The sequence below is a fragment of the Neopelma chrysocephalum genome, unplaced genomic scaffold (genome assembly GCF_003984885.1).
Source record: "Neopelma chrysocephalum unplaced genomic scaffold, ASM398488v2 Primary Assembly neopelma1_25, whole genome shotgun sequence".
NCBI lineage: Eukaryota > Metazoa > Chordata > Aves > Passeriformes > Pipridae > Neopelma > Neopelma chrysocephalum.
The window spans coordinates 11,161,202-11,181,090 of record NW_020897694.1 but is presented as its reverse complement, the minus strand read 5'-3'; the positions used below and the strand labels follow the sequence as shown (position 1 = coordinate 11,181,090).

The 19,889-nt window shown below is 36.2% G+C and overlaps 1 protein-coding gene across 2 annotated transcripts in view; it reads left to right on the top strand.

Annotated features, from left to right (window-relative positions):
• The first annotated feature begins 446 nt into the window (after nt 1-446).
• Nucleotides 447-19,889, top strand: part of COG6 (component of oligomeric golgi complex 6) — a 53,153-nt gene continuing 33,710 nt past the window's right edge. Inside the window, exons 1-8 of one of the 2 annotated variants that reach the window (XM_027674461.1) lie at nt 447-572; nt 1,127-1,270; nt 1,638-1,709; nt 5,110-5,168; nt 13,922-14,033; nt 16,058-16,140; nt 16,369-16,439; nt 17,597-17,690. In XM_027674461.1, the coding sequence (XP_027530262.1) occupies nt 447-572; nt 1,127-1,270; nt 1,638-1,709; nt 5,110-5,168; nt 13,922-14,033; nt 16,058-16,140; nt 16,369-16,439; nt 17,597-17,690 (761 nt within the window). Of the gene's footprint in view, nt 573-664; nt 793-1,126; nt 1,271-1,637; nt 1,710-5,109; nt 5,169-13,921; nt 14,034-16,057; nt 16,141-16,368; nt 16,440-17,596; nt 17,691-19,889 lie in introns of those variants that run through there. The other variant, XM_027674462.1, reaches the window with a different exon arrangement.

The window sequence follows — 19,889 nt, the reverse complement described above, 5'->3', positions numbered from 1 at the left end:
GATGTTGGACTCGATGATCTCAGAGGTCTTTTCCAGCCTAATTGATTCTGTGATTCTGTGCTCTGAAGCTGTGAGGAGACCTCAGATGTTCACTTCTGTGTCAGTAAATGCACAGCCGAAACAAGACACCTCCTCATTTTGACACACTTCTACAGCTACTGCTGTTAGCTTATGCAATAGAGATGCCATTTATTTTTCCTTCCTAGATGTGCTCATAACTAAAGCATTGATTTCATTAAATAAATACAGCTATTCGGCCTCAGAAAGTGAACCCTCTTGCTCATCATCAACCCAAAATCTTTTATTTATTCCCCTCAGTGCCACTTGTGCCAGGCTCTGCCTGGCTCTACGGCCGGCCTGCGCTAGGCCGGAACCAAAGCCTAGGGAGCGCGTTTCCGCCGGAGCTGGTCCGTGCCGGGGCGCTGCGGCCGGAGAGGGCCGCAGCGATGGCCGACACGGCCGCGCCGCAGCCGCCCGCCGCCCCCGCGCCGGGGCTCCCGGCCGCTCCCGGCACCAACCCGCTGTCCCGCAAGCTCAACAAGATCCTGGAGACGCGCCTGGACAACGACAAGGTGGGTCGGGCGGCGGCTGAGGGACGGGGCGGGGGCCGGATGAGCCGTCAGGGGCCGCGGGCCCCGACAGGCTCCGCGGCGGGGGGCGAGTCCCGCCGTACCCTCAGTTCCGCTGCGGAGCCGCGGACGGCCGCTTGCAGCATTAATTACGTATAGCATTGGTTCTCTCTTCTCCAGCGACATGCCGCGCTCCTGTTTCATCCCCTCTGATCGTAGGGAGGTTTGTATCGCTTGCCTCGGAGGGCAATTCTCAAGTTTTTTGCTGTTTAAATGTTTTCCAACTGTGAATAGGTCATTCCTTTACAGAAAGTAATCTTACTGTTTAAAGCTACTCTAAAATAGCAGACAGAGTTGTCCGTTAGAAGAAGAAAGACTCAGCAATTATTTCGGTTTTTTGCCACCTGATCCTCAGTGTGTTTAGGTAGTTTTTCCTCTAAAACCATTTATTATATTTGTTTTATTTTTGATAAGACCATGAACTTGGGATGGTTACAGACTATTTAACCTGCTTCTTTGTAACTGTGTCCAAAGATTTTTTTTTTAATATATTCTAGGAAATGCTGGAAGCACTCAAGGCTCTCTCGACCTTTTTTGTGGAAAATAGTTTGCGCACCCGAAGAAACTTACGTGGAGACATTGAACGACGGAGCTTGGCCATAAATGAAGAATTTGTGCACATATTCAAGCAAGTTAAAGAGGTACATTTTTGCAGCACGACTAGCTATCTTGCAAGAGTACTGCTATGTAATTTAAAGTGGAAAAAAAAAGAAAAAAGGATTAAGAGAGATGTTGAGAGTCCAGGACAATTATACTTTTAGAGTAAAAGCGTTACATCGTTTGTTTCATTTGGTGAAAATGTTGTGCAGAGAGATATTATGTTTCAAACAGATAAAAGTCCCAAGAGAATGTTGATCTTTAGGGGTGCGTTCTCAGCATTGACTGACAGGGAACCTAGAGCGACTATGTTCCTTGTTACTTGGGCATCTAATTTTGGTGGGATGGAGCTAGGCCTGGCCGTGGCATTTCTGACTTTAAACACAGTTACTGTTATTTGAACTTATTTAGGAACTTGAGAGTATAAACGAAGATGTGCAAGCAATGAGCAGCTGCTGTGAAGACATGTCCAGTCGTTTGAAGGTAATATACAGATAGATGTGCTTTGTATATTTTAACTGATGAGGTAGGACTACTTTCTTTTAAACAGATAACCAATTATTTTTGGAGATTAACAGCAACACTGAGATGTTTCCATAGTATGCATATTATGCTACTTTAGAATATTAATATGCTTTTTTTTCCTTGTTCAGAAGATTTATCAAGGAAGTCATTTTAATTTCTTCCAAATTGCCATTCAAAATGCAGCAATATACTTACTTTGAGAATAGCAATGTGATATCCGTTTGTATGTGACTGGAGAGGAAATATTCTATTAGATTGGATGTGTGTGAAATTAAAGGGTTAATTTGTTTATTTCCTTTTAAAATGCCTTTTGCATTGATTGCATCTATTGAGTTATGTGTTCATATAAATACCTCAATTACATTCATAAGAAAGTATCTTGTAATTCAAAGAGGGAAACAAGTGCTGTGCATTTTCAATGTATTGGTTTTGTTTCATAAGGTCGTCTGAGAATTCTGATACACAACAAAACCAATTCTGTTTTCCTTTAATCCTGAATCCATAATATTGTGGATGGGGGGAAATTTGTGTTTTATAATACATTACTAAATCTGGTTTGGTTTTAGTGTACAAGTTCAATATTCAATGCAGTGATGAGTATAAAAGGTTTATGGATGCTGAAGTGTAGATGTTTTGTCAAACCAATTATGTTCTGAATAGAGCACGTAAGTTATAATATGTGAATGAGAATCTTTCACTAAAAAATCCTGTGAAAACCATTGTGTTTTCCTCTCCAAATGTGTGTGTGTGGATATTAGACGTCCTCCTACTTAGATAAATAGGTTTCATAGTCATTGTACAAATACTTGTAGCTTGATGAACTTGTATCAAAAAATGTGAGACTACAGTGTAGCCAACTGCAGTACTTAATTTTCAGTTTTGGAAGGAAGGGGGTAATGCACCTCAGAGGTCTCAAATCTCTTTGAACTCTGTTAATGTGGATGTATTCCCTAGCGCAGTTCAGGAACTGTTAGACTAACCTCTTAGATGTGGAAATGAGTCAAGTGTCCATGCAGATATTTGCTCTTCTCTGTCTTTAGATCATGAAGTGTAACTATCGTCTCTGATTTTTGTCTTTCCCAGAGCACAGCCACCCTGCAGAGATTTCTTTTTCTGTTGAAGTCAGTAGGTAGTTTTGTTCTGTGCCCCACAGGAGGTTCCCCCTAGAGCCTTGTAGAACTCATAACTTGTCTTGATTCAATCCATTCAATCCATGTTTTCTTTGTCTGTATGAATGTAAAGCAAGTTCACAAATTTGCACTCAGTTGTGAAATACTCTGGTACTTTAACTGTAATAGGACACAAAGACGTGTAGGCATGGGCTTAGGCTGAATAAGAAGACATAAATGAACTAAGTAGAGCAAATAAAAGGTATAAAGAGGAGGATATTTGGCATATAAGGCAGAGAAGCGTACTAAGAAAAGCAGAACAAATATAAGACATGAAAGGGAATATATTTAGATAAGCCAGAAAGCTTTTTATCTTTGTTATTTTGTAAGTTTATAATACCATCTGATTCAAATAACCATATACTGTCAAATCTGATTTTTGGACAGTGGCTGAAAGGGAAAGAAGGAGGCAAGTGCTGAAATGGAATAAAGTGGGACTGAAGGATAATGAAAGTTTTAGTTATATACTGAGGTGGGGAGGAAGAGAAAAATATTTTTTTTTTGGATGTACAAGAAACATCAAATACCAACTTTCTGATTTTTCTGTCATGTCTAACTCATTTCTGACGCTTCCGTTGTTTGGTTAGATATAAGCTCTTACATTTCATACATAAAATAATGACAATATCTAGCATGTATTTGAATGCATGTAAATATAAATTGGCTTCCTGATATATCTAGCTAGATCCAGAAAACCCACTTTTTCTTCCTTTCTGCTGTCCTACTATTAGCATTATTGTTGGTAATTAGTACTTCTGTCCAGAAAATACTGGAAAGGAAGCAAATTTGTTTGTTTGTTTGTTTGTTTATTAAAATGTGCAGCTCTGAAGGAATTGATGGCAGAAACCAGTCTGGAATTAGTAGATTCCTGTACTGAATAGTTCAGGTCTAGTCTTTTGTTGTAATAGTCAAAAGGTTTAAATTATGAATTTATTAAACCGCCTAAATATTATTGTTTATATAAGATATGAAAAGCTTAAAGATATCTTAAGTTATTTCGGAACTACTAAATGTTCAGTACATTCTGTTGAGCTTTTTATGAAGCTTGCGTGTTAGTTTCCTTTGGAAAGTTCACCGTGCATACGTACTTTTGTTAGCCCTCTCAGGGGTTTTAAGACTGGCATCTTCATTTCAGCAAATGCTGTAATTTGGATCTAATACAGTATTGAAATTATTTACACAGAATATCTTTATAGCCATTTCCACCTCTTCACTTGCAATATTATTCTATGCTGAATGCATTTTGATTGCAAGAATTTTTTTTGTAAACTCATCTTATTTTACTGCCTAAGGGGTCATTGGGGGCATCCAGTGGGAAGCCAATAATTTCAAATGTCTTTTATCTTTTTGCTGGGCAGTAAGTTTCAGAACTCTTTAACTTCGTTTGCAGCAATCCGTTTAGTCATGCTGCTGCTGTCTGATGCAGAATTGTTTCTGCATGAATTCCCTTGCTTTGTCATTACTGAATATTTAGGACTGTGATGAACTTCATAATCTTAAAATTACAGAATCATTTATGTTGAAAAGTATTTCTAAGGTCATCAAGTCCAATCATTAACCCAGCACTGCCAAGTCCACCAGTAAACCATGTCCCAAAATGCCACTTCTACATGTCTTTTAAATACCTTCAGGGATGGTGACTCAACCACGTCCCTGGGCAGCCTGTTCCAATGCCCGACCACATTTTCAGTGAAGAAATTTTTTTTAATAATTTTTCTTGGTCCTTACAGCTCTGTAAGCTGCTTGGACTGTAGAGCTGAGCTTGCTTAGACTAGCAGAGCTGTTTTCATCATCTTGTCTGAAAAGTCTGGACAGACACTGCTACTGGGCAGTTTAGCATCCACAGGAATTTTTTTCATTTTTCATTTTGTAATAGCAAACAATTTACGGTTGATGGACAAACAAAATAAGCAGAACTGTTTATAATACTTACAGTGTTTCTGTATTTTGAATATAAATGTATATAAACATGAAAATATATATCGATAAGGATAATTTATTTTTTCCTGCCTGGAAATAGGGAGAGTTAATGAATACTTGTTTAAAGAAGGCCTTTTGTTGCAAACAGTACACTCTTTAGATTGCTTATAGTTGGAAAGCTTCAAAAGTATTACAAATTTTAGAGATGGTGTAATACATTCGATGTGTTTGTGTTTTTCACGTGCTTCATATTTCTAATTGTATTCTAGGCAGCAAAGGAACAAACCCAGGACTTGATTGTAAAAACCACAAAACTCCAGGCAGAAAAGTATGTATACCACCTTATTTATTTGATGGAATTTTCTTCTAGATGTGATCCTGCCACTTCTATTTTTGAGTAATGACTTTGGGTTTTTTTTTAACACTATCTGTGTTTGTAGCTCAGTTGGAATAAAAATATTGCATTCTCAGTTTATTGCTAGAGGATCCAAAAAGGTAAGAATGTGTGTTATTGCTTATTTCAATAAAAATTGGCTTTTTAGGGAAAAGAATCAGTTAGAGTGGCACAGCATGATAGATATGGATGTGCTTTACGTACTGTCGGTTGATAATGTAAATTATATTGTGTTGTAGCAGATATGGACCAACTCAATGTCTCATCAGTGTGACAGGCTTCTTGTTGTCATTAATGCTTCATATCCAGTGGAGATCACTCTCTGGTTCAGGGACTGTATGAGGGAACGAAAAGCTGGATTCTAACCTACTCTGCCATGTTTAAAGCTAACTGTAAAATACAGAAGTGTTGTTTAATGAGCCTAACACAGGTCACTTTTTCCCTTGGTTCTCCAGCCTCCTGGGGAAGAAAAGATTTGTATTTTGCTCTTTTCAGTATTTTTATTCATGGGAACGGGGATAATGGCCTATGACAGATGCAAGTAGTCTTTATTGTTTTTATGGCTAGGCTATGTGGTTTTACAGCTTTAGGTTTTCTCAGTGTAGAAGAATGAATCTCCTTGTTTTATGAGCTTTCTTATGAAAATTATATACAGTTTTCTGGAAGTTAGAAATAATTATTTCCAGTAATAAGTTTGTAGTAGAAATTACAAGTTTGGATAGCTCTCAGCGAGCTTTCAAAATCAGTAGGTTCATCTTGTGGACTTCGATAGGAAGTAGTTTATGTCCTGTGGAAGTCTGAATGTGAAGTTGGAGTCTAATCTGTACACATTTTAAAGGTTGAATGTAGAATAACTGCATAAAATGCAATGCTGGTTCATATAAAGTGAAGGATTTGCACAATTTATGCAAGTGAGCAGAAGTAAAGTCTTTGAAAATTTGTCATTTTGAATTTGAGTATATAATGTAATAGGACAGAGAAGTGGTCATATATTTTACAGTCTCAAGAAAGGGAAATGTGCTTTGGTGCCTTGTTCAGAAGGAGAATGGAAGATGTCAAGACCAATCCCAAGTGGCGTATGTCTAATTGGCCTTAAGTTCCATTAAAGGAGATTATGCAGGCTGTACAGCAGCATTTCCACAATATAGTCCTTACTTGCACAATTGTTTACTTAAAAGACTTCCTGCTAATTCCTTTAAAAGACATAACATCCCCCTAGTGTGAAGAGGGAAAAAAGTTTAGGAAGTAGCCTGTCCTTCTAAGGGTCTCTGTGGCCTCAGAGTGCACATGTAGGAATATGTATATCATGAAGTACCCATGAGCAGAAGCCAAGAAGTACTTGTGATTCTACAGTCTGATGGTTTTGGAAAATTCATAGTGCCATTTATTATCAAAATAAACCTTTTTCCCTCTCAAAACTTACGAAAAATTTAGTTAAAAGCTACAATGCGAGGGCTGCTTTGTTCCATTTGGGACCTTTTAATCATCTTTTATTTTAACTTGTTAATTGACTGTTTGTTCTGATGCATCCTGTTGGTTCACATCAAGTATGTGAAGAGGCATCTGCTACCAAATGTTAGGGGTTTCTTAAGAGCTGAAATCTTGCCTACAGTCAGAAAAAACAGGTCTTAAATCCCCGATTCCTTCAACTTAACAGGTGACATTTTTTAAGCCAACAAAGGAGTAAATGGTGAAACTGTAAGGGCATGGCTTCTCTGTCTTCTAAGGGTTGTCCTAAGATGCTGTCTGATTGAAATGTAGAGATGAAAGCTGGACCTGTTCTATTATGGTCTTCTATTACGCTTAGCATTTATCTGATTCACTTTAGCTTTTCCTTTTTTCCTTAAAACTGAGACTTATCACAACTTAATAGAACCATGTAGCATGAAATAAAGTAGTCCAAGACATCCAACCCATCTCTCCATTACATAAGGTTAATTTATTGCTGTTCAGTAACCTAGAGTCTTGAATAGAATGTTCATTTTAATGTATTTCATAACAAACTTCTACAATAAAGAAAAACTGAGGTAGTTAATTTAGACGATTTCTGGGAATTGTCAAAAATCCACTTCCATTTCATTATCTTCACTAGATTTCTGAACATTTATTTTAGCGCACTAATATTGCTTTCAGGTTGCATTAGATGTTTTATGTATAGTAGTGAGGAGATTAGTTTGTTTTCAGACAACCTCTGCTGTTTTAAAAGATGTGGGTTTGTTTAATTACTATTGCTAGTAGGCTGACAGAAAAAGGATGTTGGTCCTTGAAGTGAGATTTTAATAATAGCTTCCTCTGATTTGTTGATTCTCTTGTTGTACCTGACTTTAGTTCTTTTCTTTCTTGGTATGAAGCTGAAAACTTACTTGCAATACTAAGCTACTTCACCTTGCATCGGGAACAAGTGTCCCAGAGTTCAGTAGTTCCCAAACCAGAGAAATAACCGTTCAGTTCCAAAATACTGTATGCAGAATGCCAGTAGCCTGGCTTCATAGTAATTCTACCAGCCACTTAATGGTAAGATATACAAGATTGTTTTTGAGGTTAGCCACAATTGTGGATGTAACAGTTGAGGAGAGAGACTAGAAGGTAATAGGTATGATATTAATTCTTATAAAATTAAGTAAGGACAATTATATGAGTGTATGTATGTGCTCAGGGGGATCACTGAAAATAAGTCTGCAGAAATAGAAAAAATGGTGAGAGCTAGAAGCAGTTTTCTGGATGTAAAGACCATAATACTCTGAAAACTGTTATGAAAAAATGAGAATGGAAATGGCTCAGACAGATATTTTTGAGTCAGGCTGATGATTCAGAGCTTTCATTGAGATTATGCACTTGAACATCTTTACACCTTCTCTTATTTTGCTACTCTCTCTTAATTGTGTTCTTAAACACAAAATTTGTGTTTCAGAACAAAACTTGTGTTTTGATGTCAGAATCCTTGTTAGTTATGTTGACTCAAAAAAACCGGTTTATGTAGCAATGGGATTGTTTCACTTTTTAAAAATACATTAAGTATGAATCCCAGACAGGAATATAACACTGTTTGCTTCAATTTGTTTTAACTGAATTCCATTCAGACTGGTTCTTTACTTAAATTCAACAAATGCTGTTCTTAGAATTAATGATTTGACTGTCACCTCTGTGCTCAATACAAGGTCAGAAGTCTTAAGAAAAATATTTCATAGTGGACATCTGCTTCAGTAGTGCTACACTACCGATCTCTCATGCTTATCTGTTGGTGATACCTTTTTCCTTTTCTAAGAAATATATTTTTTTGTTGTAGTCAATTTGGACATGATGCAGGAAGTTCAGCACTGTTAGTAGTGGGTTAGAGAGGTTTGATTTTATCAGCATATGCTAAGAAAAGTGGTGATCTGGTGGTTTGCATTGATGAGATGTATTTCATGTCTTGACCTTTTGAAACTTGTAATTACATTTATTCCCAGGAATAAGCTTCATGAGAAAAAGCAGTGATTGCCTAAACTTAATTATAATTGGATATGTGGGGGAGGGTGAAGACTTGAAATTCTGAGGCTGATTTTCTTTCCTGATTTGTACCAAGTTAAAGCATAGGTAACAAGATGTAACAGAGGAATAAAACTAGCTAGAATGCATCTGAAAATAAAAAAACCAAAACCTAATTTGTGACATTCTAGCCGTGACTAGCAGAGAAAGTGCAAAACCTTATTTGTTTCCAGCTTTTCCAGCTTTTCTCTCTGGCAACCATGTACTCTGTTGAGACATGAGGTCAGTATGAAATGGGGTGTGGTCTAATCTGCTCTTAGAAGAAAAGCCCGGAACACAGAGCCCATGGTCTTCTCTGGAAGTTGATTTTGGTTCTTTATTGTTTTCCTACTCTGATTTAGTTCTCCTTTTGCTGCAGGTTAAGCTCATTTGTTCTGATCTTATTCCAGGTGGAGGTAGAGAACAGTGTTTTAATTTCATGCCTTTGGCAACATTTTTGAATTTGATGGCAAATTTGAAGCCAGACTAAGGAGGCCCGCTTCAAGTGGCATTATATCAGATTTCATAAAAGATAAGCTGAAGAAGAAATCAGTTTGTTTGGTATGGGAGTATCAATTAGCTCATCTCTACAAAATGGAAAAGAATCTGTTCACTGGAAATGCACTCTTTTTTAATTTAGTCTCTGTGCACAACTTAGAAACTATGTCTTGTATCTTAACCGTTGCTGAACACTGATTTACCTAATAAGTGTGTGTGTGTCTATATATATATATCTATATCTATATATATCTATCTCACATGATTGCTGCAAAGTTCTGCAAAGTTCTGAGTGTGAATTATTTGTCCAGACTATTCTGTATATACATACCCATCATGTTTATAGGAAACCTAAATCTGAATTCCATGAATTTATTTACAGTATATAAGCTTTTTTATTCTAGTGTTTAGTAATCTGTTTGGTAAGATTTGAATCATTTTGGTGCAGATGTGTTGCTTAACTTTGGATTTAGTATTTTTTATTTTTCCCTATTTATTCTTTGAGCAGAATGTATTAGATGACAGCACTGTAGCATTTCAGGCTATCTGTCTATAGAATCGGGATTACAGGTGGGAGAAGGTCAAGTCCACATTCCTGCTGCCACCTGTTATTTGCATGATGACCGTGATAAACTCATCAATGGTTCAACACATGACTAGTGCATTATTTTTATATTTGTATGTGTTGCTATTTGTGGAACACTTTCTCCAAAAGCTCATTCTTTTCCGTAAAAGCCTTTCCATGATTTCCAATCTAATTCTTGGATATAAATTGACTGTTTTCTCATATTTTCCTTTATCTTAATTAGAGCTTCCTTCACCTCCTGTGTTAAATTAGGTTTTCTATTCCCATGATCATCCTGCTAGCTCTGGTGTAATGGGAGTCCATTGTTCTTGAACACAGATGATCAGGATTGTGATCTGTTTTCCAGATGAGGTCTCACTAAAGCCTTACTATTACTGCTATTTTCCTGTATTGTGGAAACATTAGACAATTCACTCTATTTTCTGTGCCTCCCTATTTTTTAATTGAGAAAATTTCATAGTTACGTTCTATGGTGAATTGATCACTGAATACCTCCTCACAGTATTTTAGTTTTCCTTTAATAAGAGATGTGTTTGACAGATAAAACATGGAATAAAAACATTTGTTCTCAGCATTTAGAAATGCATTTTTGCACTTGGTATTGAAGAATGCTTTCCTAACACTTACTTGTGTGCAAATGTTTTGTTGTATAGTCTTGTATATTTGCCTTTCACAAAAAACATCAAAGAAAAGTAATTTTTGCAGCTGCTGCTGAAAAGCAGACTTTATGCAAGTCTGTTAAAGATGGTTGTTATTTCTTTATGAGATAGAAATACTCCATCATTCTGAGGTTTTAAAAATGTGTTGAATCCTCAGTATCACAAATGGAAAATAATTCAGAATGTGCTGCTCTGATTCATCCTAGGTAAAGGAAGCTAGCAGATTTTTATGCTGTATTTAGTGGCGTGATAAAATAACTTCGGAAAATTCTGTTTCTCCTCCACCTCGTTTTTGAGCTGTCTTGGTGATAATCCCAACTAATAGTGCACGTTTGTATTTGATTCAGGGGAAAAATGCACAAAGTGCATACTTTTCCCAGCCTTTTCAGTTCTCTTGCAAAAGAATTCTGTCTCCCTGGTAACGATTAAAACTGGGGAAATTGCTCTTTGTTGGAATCCCGTCCCTCTGCCCAAGCTCCAAAGTCTACCAACACTTGGCACTTCCCCCTTTGCATCAATGCAGTGTTCCCATGATCTGTTAGTTTTGTTCCTTTATGGAGGGATGACTTTGGTAAAAGAAGAAAAACAACTTTGGGATAACAGCCCAGCATGGCCTTTCCTCAGCTGTACTGTACTGCTTAGACCACAACTTAAAATTTTTATGTCTGCACAAAGGCCAGTGCATCTTGAAATGTCCAAGTGTCTGCACAGGTAGCAACTTCAGTGGGTTTTATGTAAGATGACCTTACTCTAGCTTTTGTTGTTACTTGCATTGTGTTTTGTATGGCACTTATTGCAGTGAATTGGCTATAGTAAACTTGAATGACATTTTGATCCATTTCCCTGTTTTAATAAGACTGATTAAATTCTAGTTAAATACCTCAGCTTATGTCTGAGGAAATACATATATATATATGTAGAAAATGAATAGCTGTGTGAGTGTACTGGTCTCAGTAATACTGTATACTGCCAGGTAAGGATCAAGGGTATGTCCAATTTGCATATTTTGTTTCTGATCCATCGTCTAGGATATAGGATCTCTTTCTCATGCAGATTGATCACCAAGGCAACTTTCATAGCCATCACAAGCAGAGCTAGCTAACCTGAGTTCTGAAAGTGTGTAGCTTGTTGAAATATGTTCTTTATAAAAAGCCCAGAAGAAATAGCTTTATCAAAGTTCAGATACATGCTTTTGTTTAGGATAAACGTTTGTCACCACTTCCCAGTCACTCTCTTGAGAAAGGGAGGTGAAACATTGCTGCCCCCTTGAGGTTGATATCTTGTGTTTACGTTGTGAAACTCTTAACTTGCCAGTGTGCTAGAGTTTAATGTATTGACTCTGTTTTATAAAAGTTAATTACTGGGAGTGTGCAGAGTGCATCAGTGAGCAGTTATGGCAGATGCTAGCCCAAGACATGGCCAGGGATGAGAATGTCTTTAACACATGGTGTTGGATCAAACCTTGTTCTCTATAATAGCAAATAAGCAATGGAGGGAGGACTGTGAAGAGTGAGTACTTGCAGGAGAGACATTGACAAGCAAGGTTGTTCTTTTTTTATAACCCCTGTGTTTATGGGAGATCTTGTTTCAATTGAAACCAAAGAAGGTCTTATATTTACTTTCTCTTGTCTGTTTCCCACCTTCCTTCTCTTCCCTAATTGGAGGAATAACCCAGTGTAAGTATTTTCAGCTTTGTGGATTGATATTAAATTGAGATTTCCGTCACAAGAGGAGAGACTTGAAACAACTATTAAAAGTTAATTCACTAAATTACATTGTGTATTGTTTCAACCAAATCCAATGATGGCAACATTGAGGGATTAGACTAGCTCAGCACGACGGAATGAAACAGGAATGTGCCGTTGAAAACAGCATCATTGCATGAAATTATAAGTGTCCTTGCCTGGTTTTCAATTTGAGTAGCTGTCATATGCCTCTAGGGATTTTTTGGGTCCTAGTATTTATCAGTATGATTATTATTTGTAACTGGCTATTGTAATGACCTCTTTTTATACCCCAGAAGAGTTCAGAAGTGTAGTTTTCATGAGCAGTTTCATAGCAGCAATGAACTACGTAGTCATTGCTAAGTTGTGTCTGGCAGCTCATGGTACTGACACACTCCTTAGTACAGCAGAGGTGCAGACCCTTAGCACAGACTATGGTACCCTGAATTAGAAAATACAAGTAATCTCCACCCCCCTAAAATAAAAGCTTTTACTGTTTTTCCTGCCAGATTTGTTCCCTGATCTGATTCACTACATGATAGTATAAAAAATGGTTCTGTCACAGTGGGAAGGGCATTACAGGGATGAGCAGGGATGGCTGAGACAGCCTAAGCAGCATGGCTTACGCATCCTTGATGGAATATATTACTACAGAGCAGACCTGATCCATCTTCTGTCTCTGTTGCTAGAAAGGCACAGTTATCCTCAGAAAATCACAGGCCTAATATTGAGTTAAAAATACTCTTTTGTTAATATCTTCTTGTCTGTTTCATGTATGTTTTGTAGACCACTTCTCTTGGTACTTTTCCTCTTACACTTTGACCTCCTTTCTTCAGATTTTATCACATAATCTTCTTACTGAAAATTTACTGAATGTGTTAGAAATGGTGTTTTTCCATTCTCCTTCCACTGTGTTGGAAAGTACTGTGATGCATGGATACAGCTGCTGCCATTGGCTGTTTAATCGGTCAAAATCAATCTCCATCGCTCTTGTTCTTTCCTTAGGAAACATTCAGCTTCATGGAGACCCTAAATTTGCAATTGTATTGACTTAGAGAAATTAAGTGGATAGGTTGATTTTAAGCATTGCTAATAACTAATTAGTGTCTTTTCAATGTCCTGAAAAAGTAGTCTTTATTTCCTGGAATGCAAATCCTCTGTTGCTGCGGGAATCTTGGTCCATTTCATTTGTGTCCTTCAGTGGTTATAAAGGTGTGTGACAAAACGTGTGCGGGAAAATGCTGCCCATGAGATGGCGTTTGCATATTACATCCCTGCTGTGTCCCAGCTGTATGTTGTTACAAAGAAATCTAGTCTGTTAATTTTCTCATTTTGGGTGCTACAGCTTTTTTTGTGTCTCTCTAAAAACCCAGAGACACAGAAACCCCATTCTTTCCTTGGTGAATTTGAAAGGAAATAATTGCAAGCATTACAACTGTACAAGCACAAAGTATCTGAATTAGATAACTTGTGATACCAATACTGAAGTAATTTTTTTTAAAGAACTTAGTATTGTCTTTACTGAATAATCTGTGTAAGCTTAATAGAAAACTGTATGTGAAAAAGCAACTCAAGTGTTTGATGGCAAGAATACTATTATAATTTAATAACACCAAGTTCTGATGCTGATTATATTTCCACAAGTATGAAAATGAAAAATAAATCTGAGATAAGCATAAAAGCTAATGTCCTCTTCACTTTGTTTTATTACAGTCAGAGATTAGAAATGAAAGCACAGGTTGCAGATGCATTCATAGCAAAATTCCAACTGACACCGGATGAAATGAACCTGCTTCGAGGCACGAAAGATGAGCCAATTACTGAGGTAGCTCAATGAACATTAAAAGCTTTGCCCTGAACTAAAATGTAGAAGTGCCCTAGCTGAATTGTACATGAGATCTTATTTGCAGTTTGCAATTTAATGTTTTATGGAAGAATGTACCTTTTAACAGAATGGTGAATTTCTGATGAGTTTGAAATATGTGATTAAAGATTCAAGTATAGAGAAGGAAAATCAACATTAAATTCTAGTTTGTATAATGAGTTTAAGGGGCAAATGATCTTTCGTGGTTCTACACTTCAAAAAGACCTTTATGAAGTCTAAATTTTCAGTGAAGATGTTTTGAAACTTCACCACACTCACATAAGGCAAATAAGAAGCTCACAGCTCTTCAGTAATATGTAGTACTGCCCCTGTGCATGCGTGTGTACATTTTGCATACTCATGTATATAGGTATTCAGTGACTTGAAACATACAAGCTGAGGCTTTCCCTCAATATTACTTGGTTGATGAAGATATGAGGTGCTGACTCACTTCTAGCCACCTTCCAAAACGAGTTTTGGAATATGTTTATGGTTTGAATAAGAAGACACATTGTTCTGCAGTAAAAGCAAACTGAATAGTAAGAGAATTGAGTATACTTAATGGATTTTTTTATTATTGTAATTGCATGGAAACCTTCACTTAAATCTAGACTGCCTGCTGAGACATACTATCTCGATTCCACAGGCATCCTGTTTGCAGTTAAAGCATTACTAAAGATATGGAACTGATAACCATAAACAGTGCTAATGAAAGCATAAATGGAATGTGTTAAACGATTGTGCACTTGAGTAATTGCTGTGTGCTTTTGTACCACTACTGCCATGAGAGAACATTCAGGTTTCTAGAAAGCACATTGCAGGGAACAATGACAGCAATGCTGTGCCAGTTATTCAGTGCTTGGTTTTGCAGCAGAATGAGGAATAGGCTTTTTGATACTTTGTCTAAAAAATATGCAGAGGTAACTGAGATACAGCAGTTATGCTACTTTACTTGGCAGGCTTCACTATGTGTGCGTTTTCCCTATGATAGAGCCAACCAATACCCTTAAAACATTTTAGTCAGGCTTCTGTTTTGATAATTTTTTTTTTCCTGAAGGAAAAGTGTTTTGGGTTTTTATAAACACGGCCTTCAACAAAATTGGTGCAAGGCAGTAGGTTAAATTGGTGGCCTACTTCACTTAGAATATGTCTATTTTTATGTGATGAGCCTAAATGAAACTACTTTCCCAAGGCAAACTGTTCATATCACAAAAGATATAACGAACAGTTGTATCTGAATTAGGTGGTCTCCTCCATGATGTTTGAAAGATGACTTGGTTACAAGATGCATTTGAAAATGTTATTGGATTTCCATTTGCTTTCTGAAACAATAACCATATAACCCTTTTGGCCATATGTCCATCTCTTCTAGTGTTCCTTTTTTTTCTTCACTGCTGCTGCTGAATTATTTGGAGGGAAAGATTGTTCTGGGAAACCTCGGTCCATTCTGTTGCGAATGTCTCATGTTTTTTAAGAAATTGTTACCTTATTCTATGAATACAACAAATATCAGCCTGTAATCCTTGTACTTTATAGTGTTTCAGTTTGCTCTTAAGTTGCTAACATTAATGGGAGACGGTGTAATGCCTAGTAGTGTTAACTGAAACTGTTAACTAATAACTGTGAAACACACACATACTACATAAGACACGTTAAAAACATGTCTTTACTGCGTTTTTTTCTTTTTATTTTGTTTTATGGAAGAAAAGCTTGATGCAATGGGAAACTAAAAAAATCCTAAGGCTTTTAAAGTGGAATGAGGTGGCAGAGGCAGGGTGTTGTTTTAAAAGCAGCTTTCGGGACACAGATTTTGGGACACAGACCCACAAGGAACATAAATATGGGATTGAAATGGGGAGTATAGAGTGGAAGAGCTTTGACTGAGAAGTTACTGCTTTTAAACACTGCTTTTATTTTATTTTATTTTATATTGTATTAATTTATTTTATTTTATATTATTTTATTTTATTTTTAAATTGATTTAGGATTTTTTCAAGGCTTTAGGACGAGTAAAGCAAATTCACGATGATGTCAAGATTCTCCTCCGAACAAATCAGCAAAGGGCAGGGTGAGTGCTACTTAAATGAGTACAAGATAACCATTTACAGTTAAAAGCAGAAGTTAAAACAAGGTCTCATTCTGTACTTCATATGACTGTACAGAGTATTTCACAAAAAACCCTAATAATAACATTTTAAAATCTTTCTAATTTTAATAATGGTGTCTTTTATTTGACTTGCATGTGCCTTTGCTACCTAAAATAGTATTTGCAAATTAACTTTTTTTTGTCTTGTAGCTTGGAAATTATGGAACAGATGGCTTTACTGCAAGAGGCATCTTATGAACGACTTTACAGATGGACTCAGAGTAGGACTAAGAATGTTTTTATGTTTATTAATATTGTTATGATGATTCCTTTAATTCCTTCATGTGGATTGAACTTAGTAAAAACCCTTTCCAAGATACATTAACATTTTGGTTTCCTTCTTAGTGAAAGATTTTTTATGACCCAAATAGTTAATTGGAGATTCTCTCCTTTTTTGGGCTAGTCTCATCACTATAAAAGTGTATTATTTATTTCTATTTTTAGTAGATGATTTTCCAGAGAGTGGCTACTTCAGTTTGATAGTCCAAACAAATTGTCAATTCTATTGAATTTCATTTCCCTGCGGGTTAGAGGGATGTTGTTATCTTTGACTGTTTGGTAGTAAGATCTAGTTTAGTTGGAGGAGTGGTGCGTTACTTTTGAAAAATTAAAAAAAAGCCACCTCCTTTTAGCAGAATGCTCTTTTGACTGATATTAGGCAATTAATTTTTTGCTTATGTACTCTGGATCTAGGCATCTGTGTTCAGCGTAACATCTTGATAGTGTGATATGTAGATGCTTTTTTATTAGTTCTCTCTTCTCCAGTAAGTTTTTTGGAAAGGAAAAATTAAAAATGGTGCACTGTGGTTTTTATATTCATTAGGTGTTCTTTAGAGGATGCTGAAATCTCAGATAATAGTTGTGGTTTCACCCTAATGAAAAGTCATAGTTCTTATGCCAGCGTTTGATTTAGTTTATATGATTTCCACATTCTTGCAGGGAATATACAAGATTCTATAGTCAATGTGCTGGAAGTTAAAAAATAATAAAACCAAACAACAAAAAAACCCCACAACTTGCTTAAATACTTGCTCCCTTTTTTCTTACTAGTTTACCTGGAACGTGGTAAACAGATCTAAAGGAGCCCAACAGAATTCTGATGGTTGAATGATTCACCATTTGTATGTAGGCACAAACAAATACTAAGCTTCCTGTAATCATTATTATTGTTGAAATTTGTGATGGACATGCATTTTATAGTACTACTTGCAGGGGAATTTAGTTATTTTAACACTAGCTAGCCCGGGTAGCATATTCTAAAGCTTCAATTCAAAATCAAAAGCCTTTGGAGTTTTAACTAATTTTCTTGTTTTACCGCTTGTTATAAAATGTATTATAGTGTAAAGAATGTGCTTTTATCCATGTTGATATTTTATAGATGAATGCAGGACATTGACACAAGAAGCATGTGACATTTCTCCAGTTCTCGCTCAAGCCATGGAAGCCTTACAAGACAGACCAGTCCTGTACAAGTAAGTAAATGTTTGCAATTATCTCTAACAGAAATTTTGAGCTTATAAAATTTAAAGATGGGCATGAATTTCAGTGCCAAGGCAGTTTAGTCCTGTATCAAATTTAAAAAAAAAACCCAAAACATAAAAATATAAAAAAAAAACATATTTCAACTGCTTTAAATTTTAGAAGTCTTTTTGACATAATTATGGTACAGTAAATGTCATTGGCCTTTTTCCAACTTACTGGTTTCTAGTTAAAGTAAAATGTCAGACTGTTTTTATTTTAACCTAAATGAATTGTGAATTTCTGCTGTGCTCATTCTAGGGTTTTTGTGAAGTAAAAAATGCTGTCCAAAGCATGTGATTATCTCATTTAAATTGTTGAAGGCTGATTAGCTCTTACTGAAGTGCCTCTGGTAGTAAGAATGTCTTCTTCTATGAGTTGTCCAGTTGTCTATTAAAAATTACTACATATTGGCCTCTAAAGTGTAGGGATACTTGTATATCTGTAAAATACTACTAGTCTTCAGAATTTGCTGTAGGGACTTTATTAAATATGGTACTTAATAGAGACAACCACGAGGTGGCACTGTAAGAACTGTTTTTATTAGAGTGACTATACCTGAAGAGGTGGTACTTAAACTTCTTTGCTTTTTAGGGTTTATTTTGGTTTGGGTTTTTTTTTAATACATTCATCACATTTTGCAACTATTGCAAATTACTTTCAGCCACAGGTATCCAGGACAGCAGAGTACTGGGCAGTCTTTCAAAGGCTAACCTTGTCTTAAACAGTATCTTATGTGTAAAGGTGTAGGTATGTGACACTGTAAATCTCCATGGAGCTCCTCGCAGGAAAAATGCATTGTGGAAGTGGACCTTAAAAATTCTGTCATTATGAGAGGAAGCACAGATCTTGACATGCTCAGTCAGCGCTGCTAGTTAATGTGAGGGAGAAGTGATGTCACTCGACCTCCCCAGCTGTTGGATGTGGTGCCATAGTTGGAGATTGAAGAGTCCTTTCTTGCATTCTCTCCTCCACACCCTCTTTCACAGCTGCAAAAGATCAGTTACAACTGTGTTGACAGCATTTTATAGGATTCTTTTTAGATGCAGTTTTATTTTCCGTAATAAAAGTTTTGTTGAATTATGATACTTTGAAACTTCGTAAAATCATTGTTTTACTTTCTTAACATTTGTGGGAAAAAAGAAAAAACATCTTCTATGTAAATCCACAGCTGACTAGTTTAAAATGAATCTGCAAAAGAGAATTTATTTTTCTTCTGCCACTTCTCTCAGAAAAAACAGCAGTAGTAATAACAAAGGTAGAACTTGATAGGTAAGACCTTTCTTCTGCCAGAAAGGCAAAAGTAAACATTACACGCAGCCACATGTCTCTCATCATAGATTATCATACTTAACTACTTGCTAAAGCAGTATTATCAAAATTGCAGTACTGATACTTTACATTTTAAATCTCAAGATGTAGTTTATTCCCTTCCAAAAATGTTTGTGTACCTTTAAATAACTAACAAACTTCTGAGTTCAAAATGTAAAAATTAAGTCACAGAAGAATGTGTATAAGCATTGGTGTGTAAACTGGACACTTTTCCTCCAAATCACTGCTCTTGCATCTGATAAAAATTGTGATTCATTTGGGTGAAAATGAGTAAGATGGAGAAGGGCAGGAGTTTAGAAACAAATCCACAAATTCTTATTCTCTTATATTGACTTATGTCTTGTCAACTAAAAGTGTCAGAAAGAATGTACCATGCATGGACTTTTGGGAACTGCAGTCAGTAGGTGTCTGAAATAAACATTTCAGTTTGGTTTTCATCTCCTGGCTCTAACAGAAAAACTGTTTCATAGAAAATGCATGGAGACATAGCTCAAAGCAGTGTTCTATCATGCACTCAGGTTTTCAAGGTCTTTTTCTACCTCTTCTTTCCTCAGTGATCATTACTGTGTTTTTTAAAAGTTGAAGCTGGGTTGAAAAGAATCCAAATGTTGTTTTCTTTACTGAACATGAGTATGTGTAATAACATAGTAGTAAATACTGTGTTCTAGTGTAAATAGTAGTTATTACTGATTTTTTTAAGATGCAGGATTTTGTAATGGTTATATACTGTTCTACTGAGAGCAAAAGGAAATTTTGTAGTTTCCTTTTTAAAACAAAATTATCATTATTAAATGCTGTTTTCAGAACTAATTACGATATCA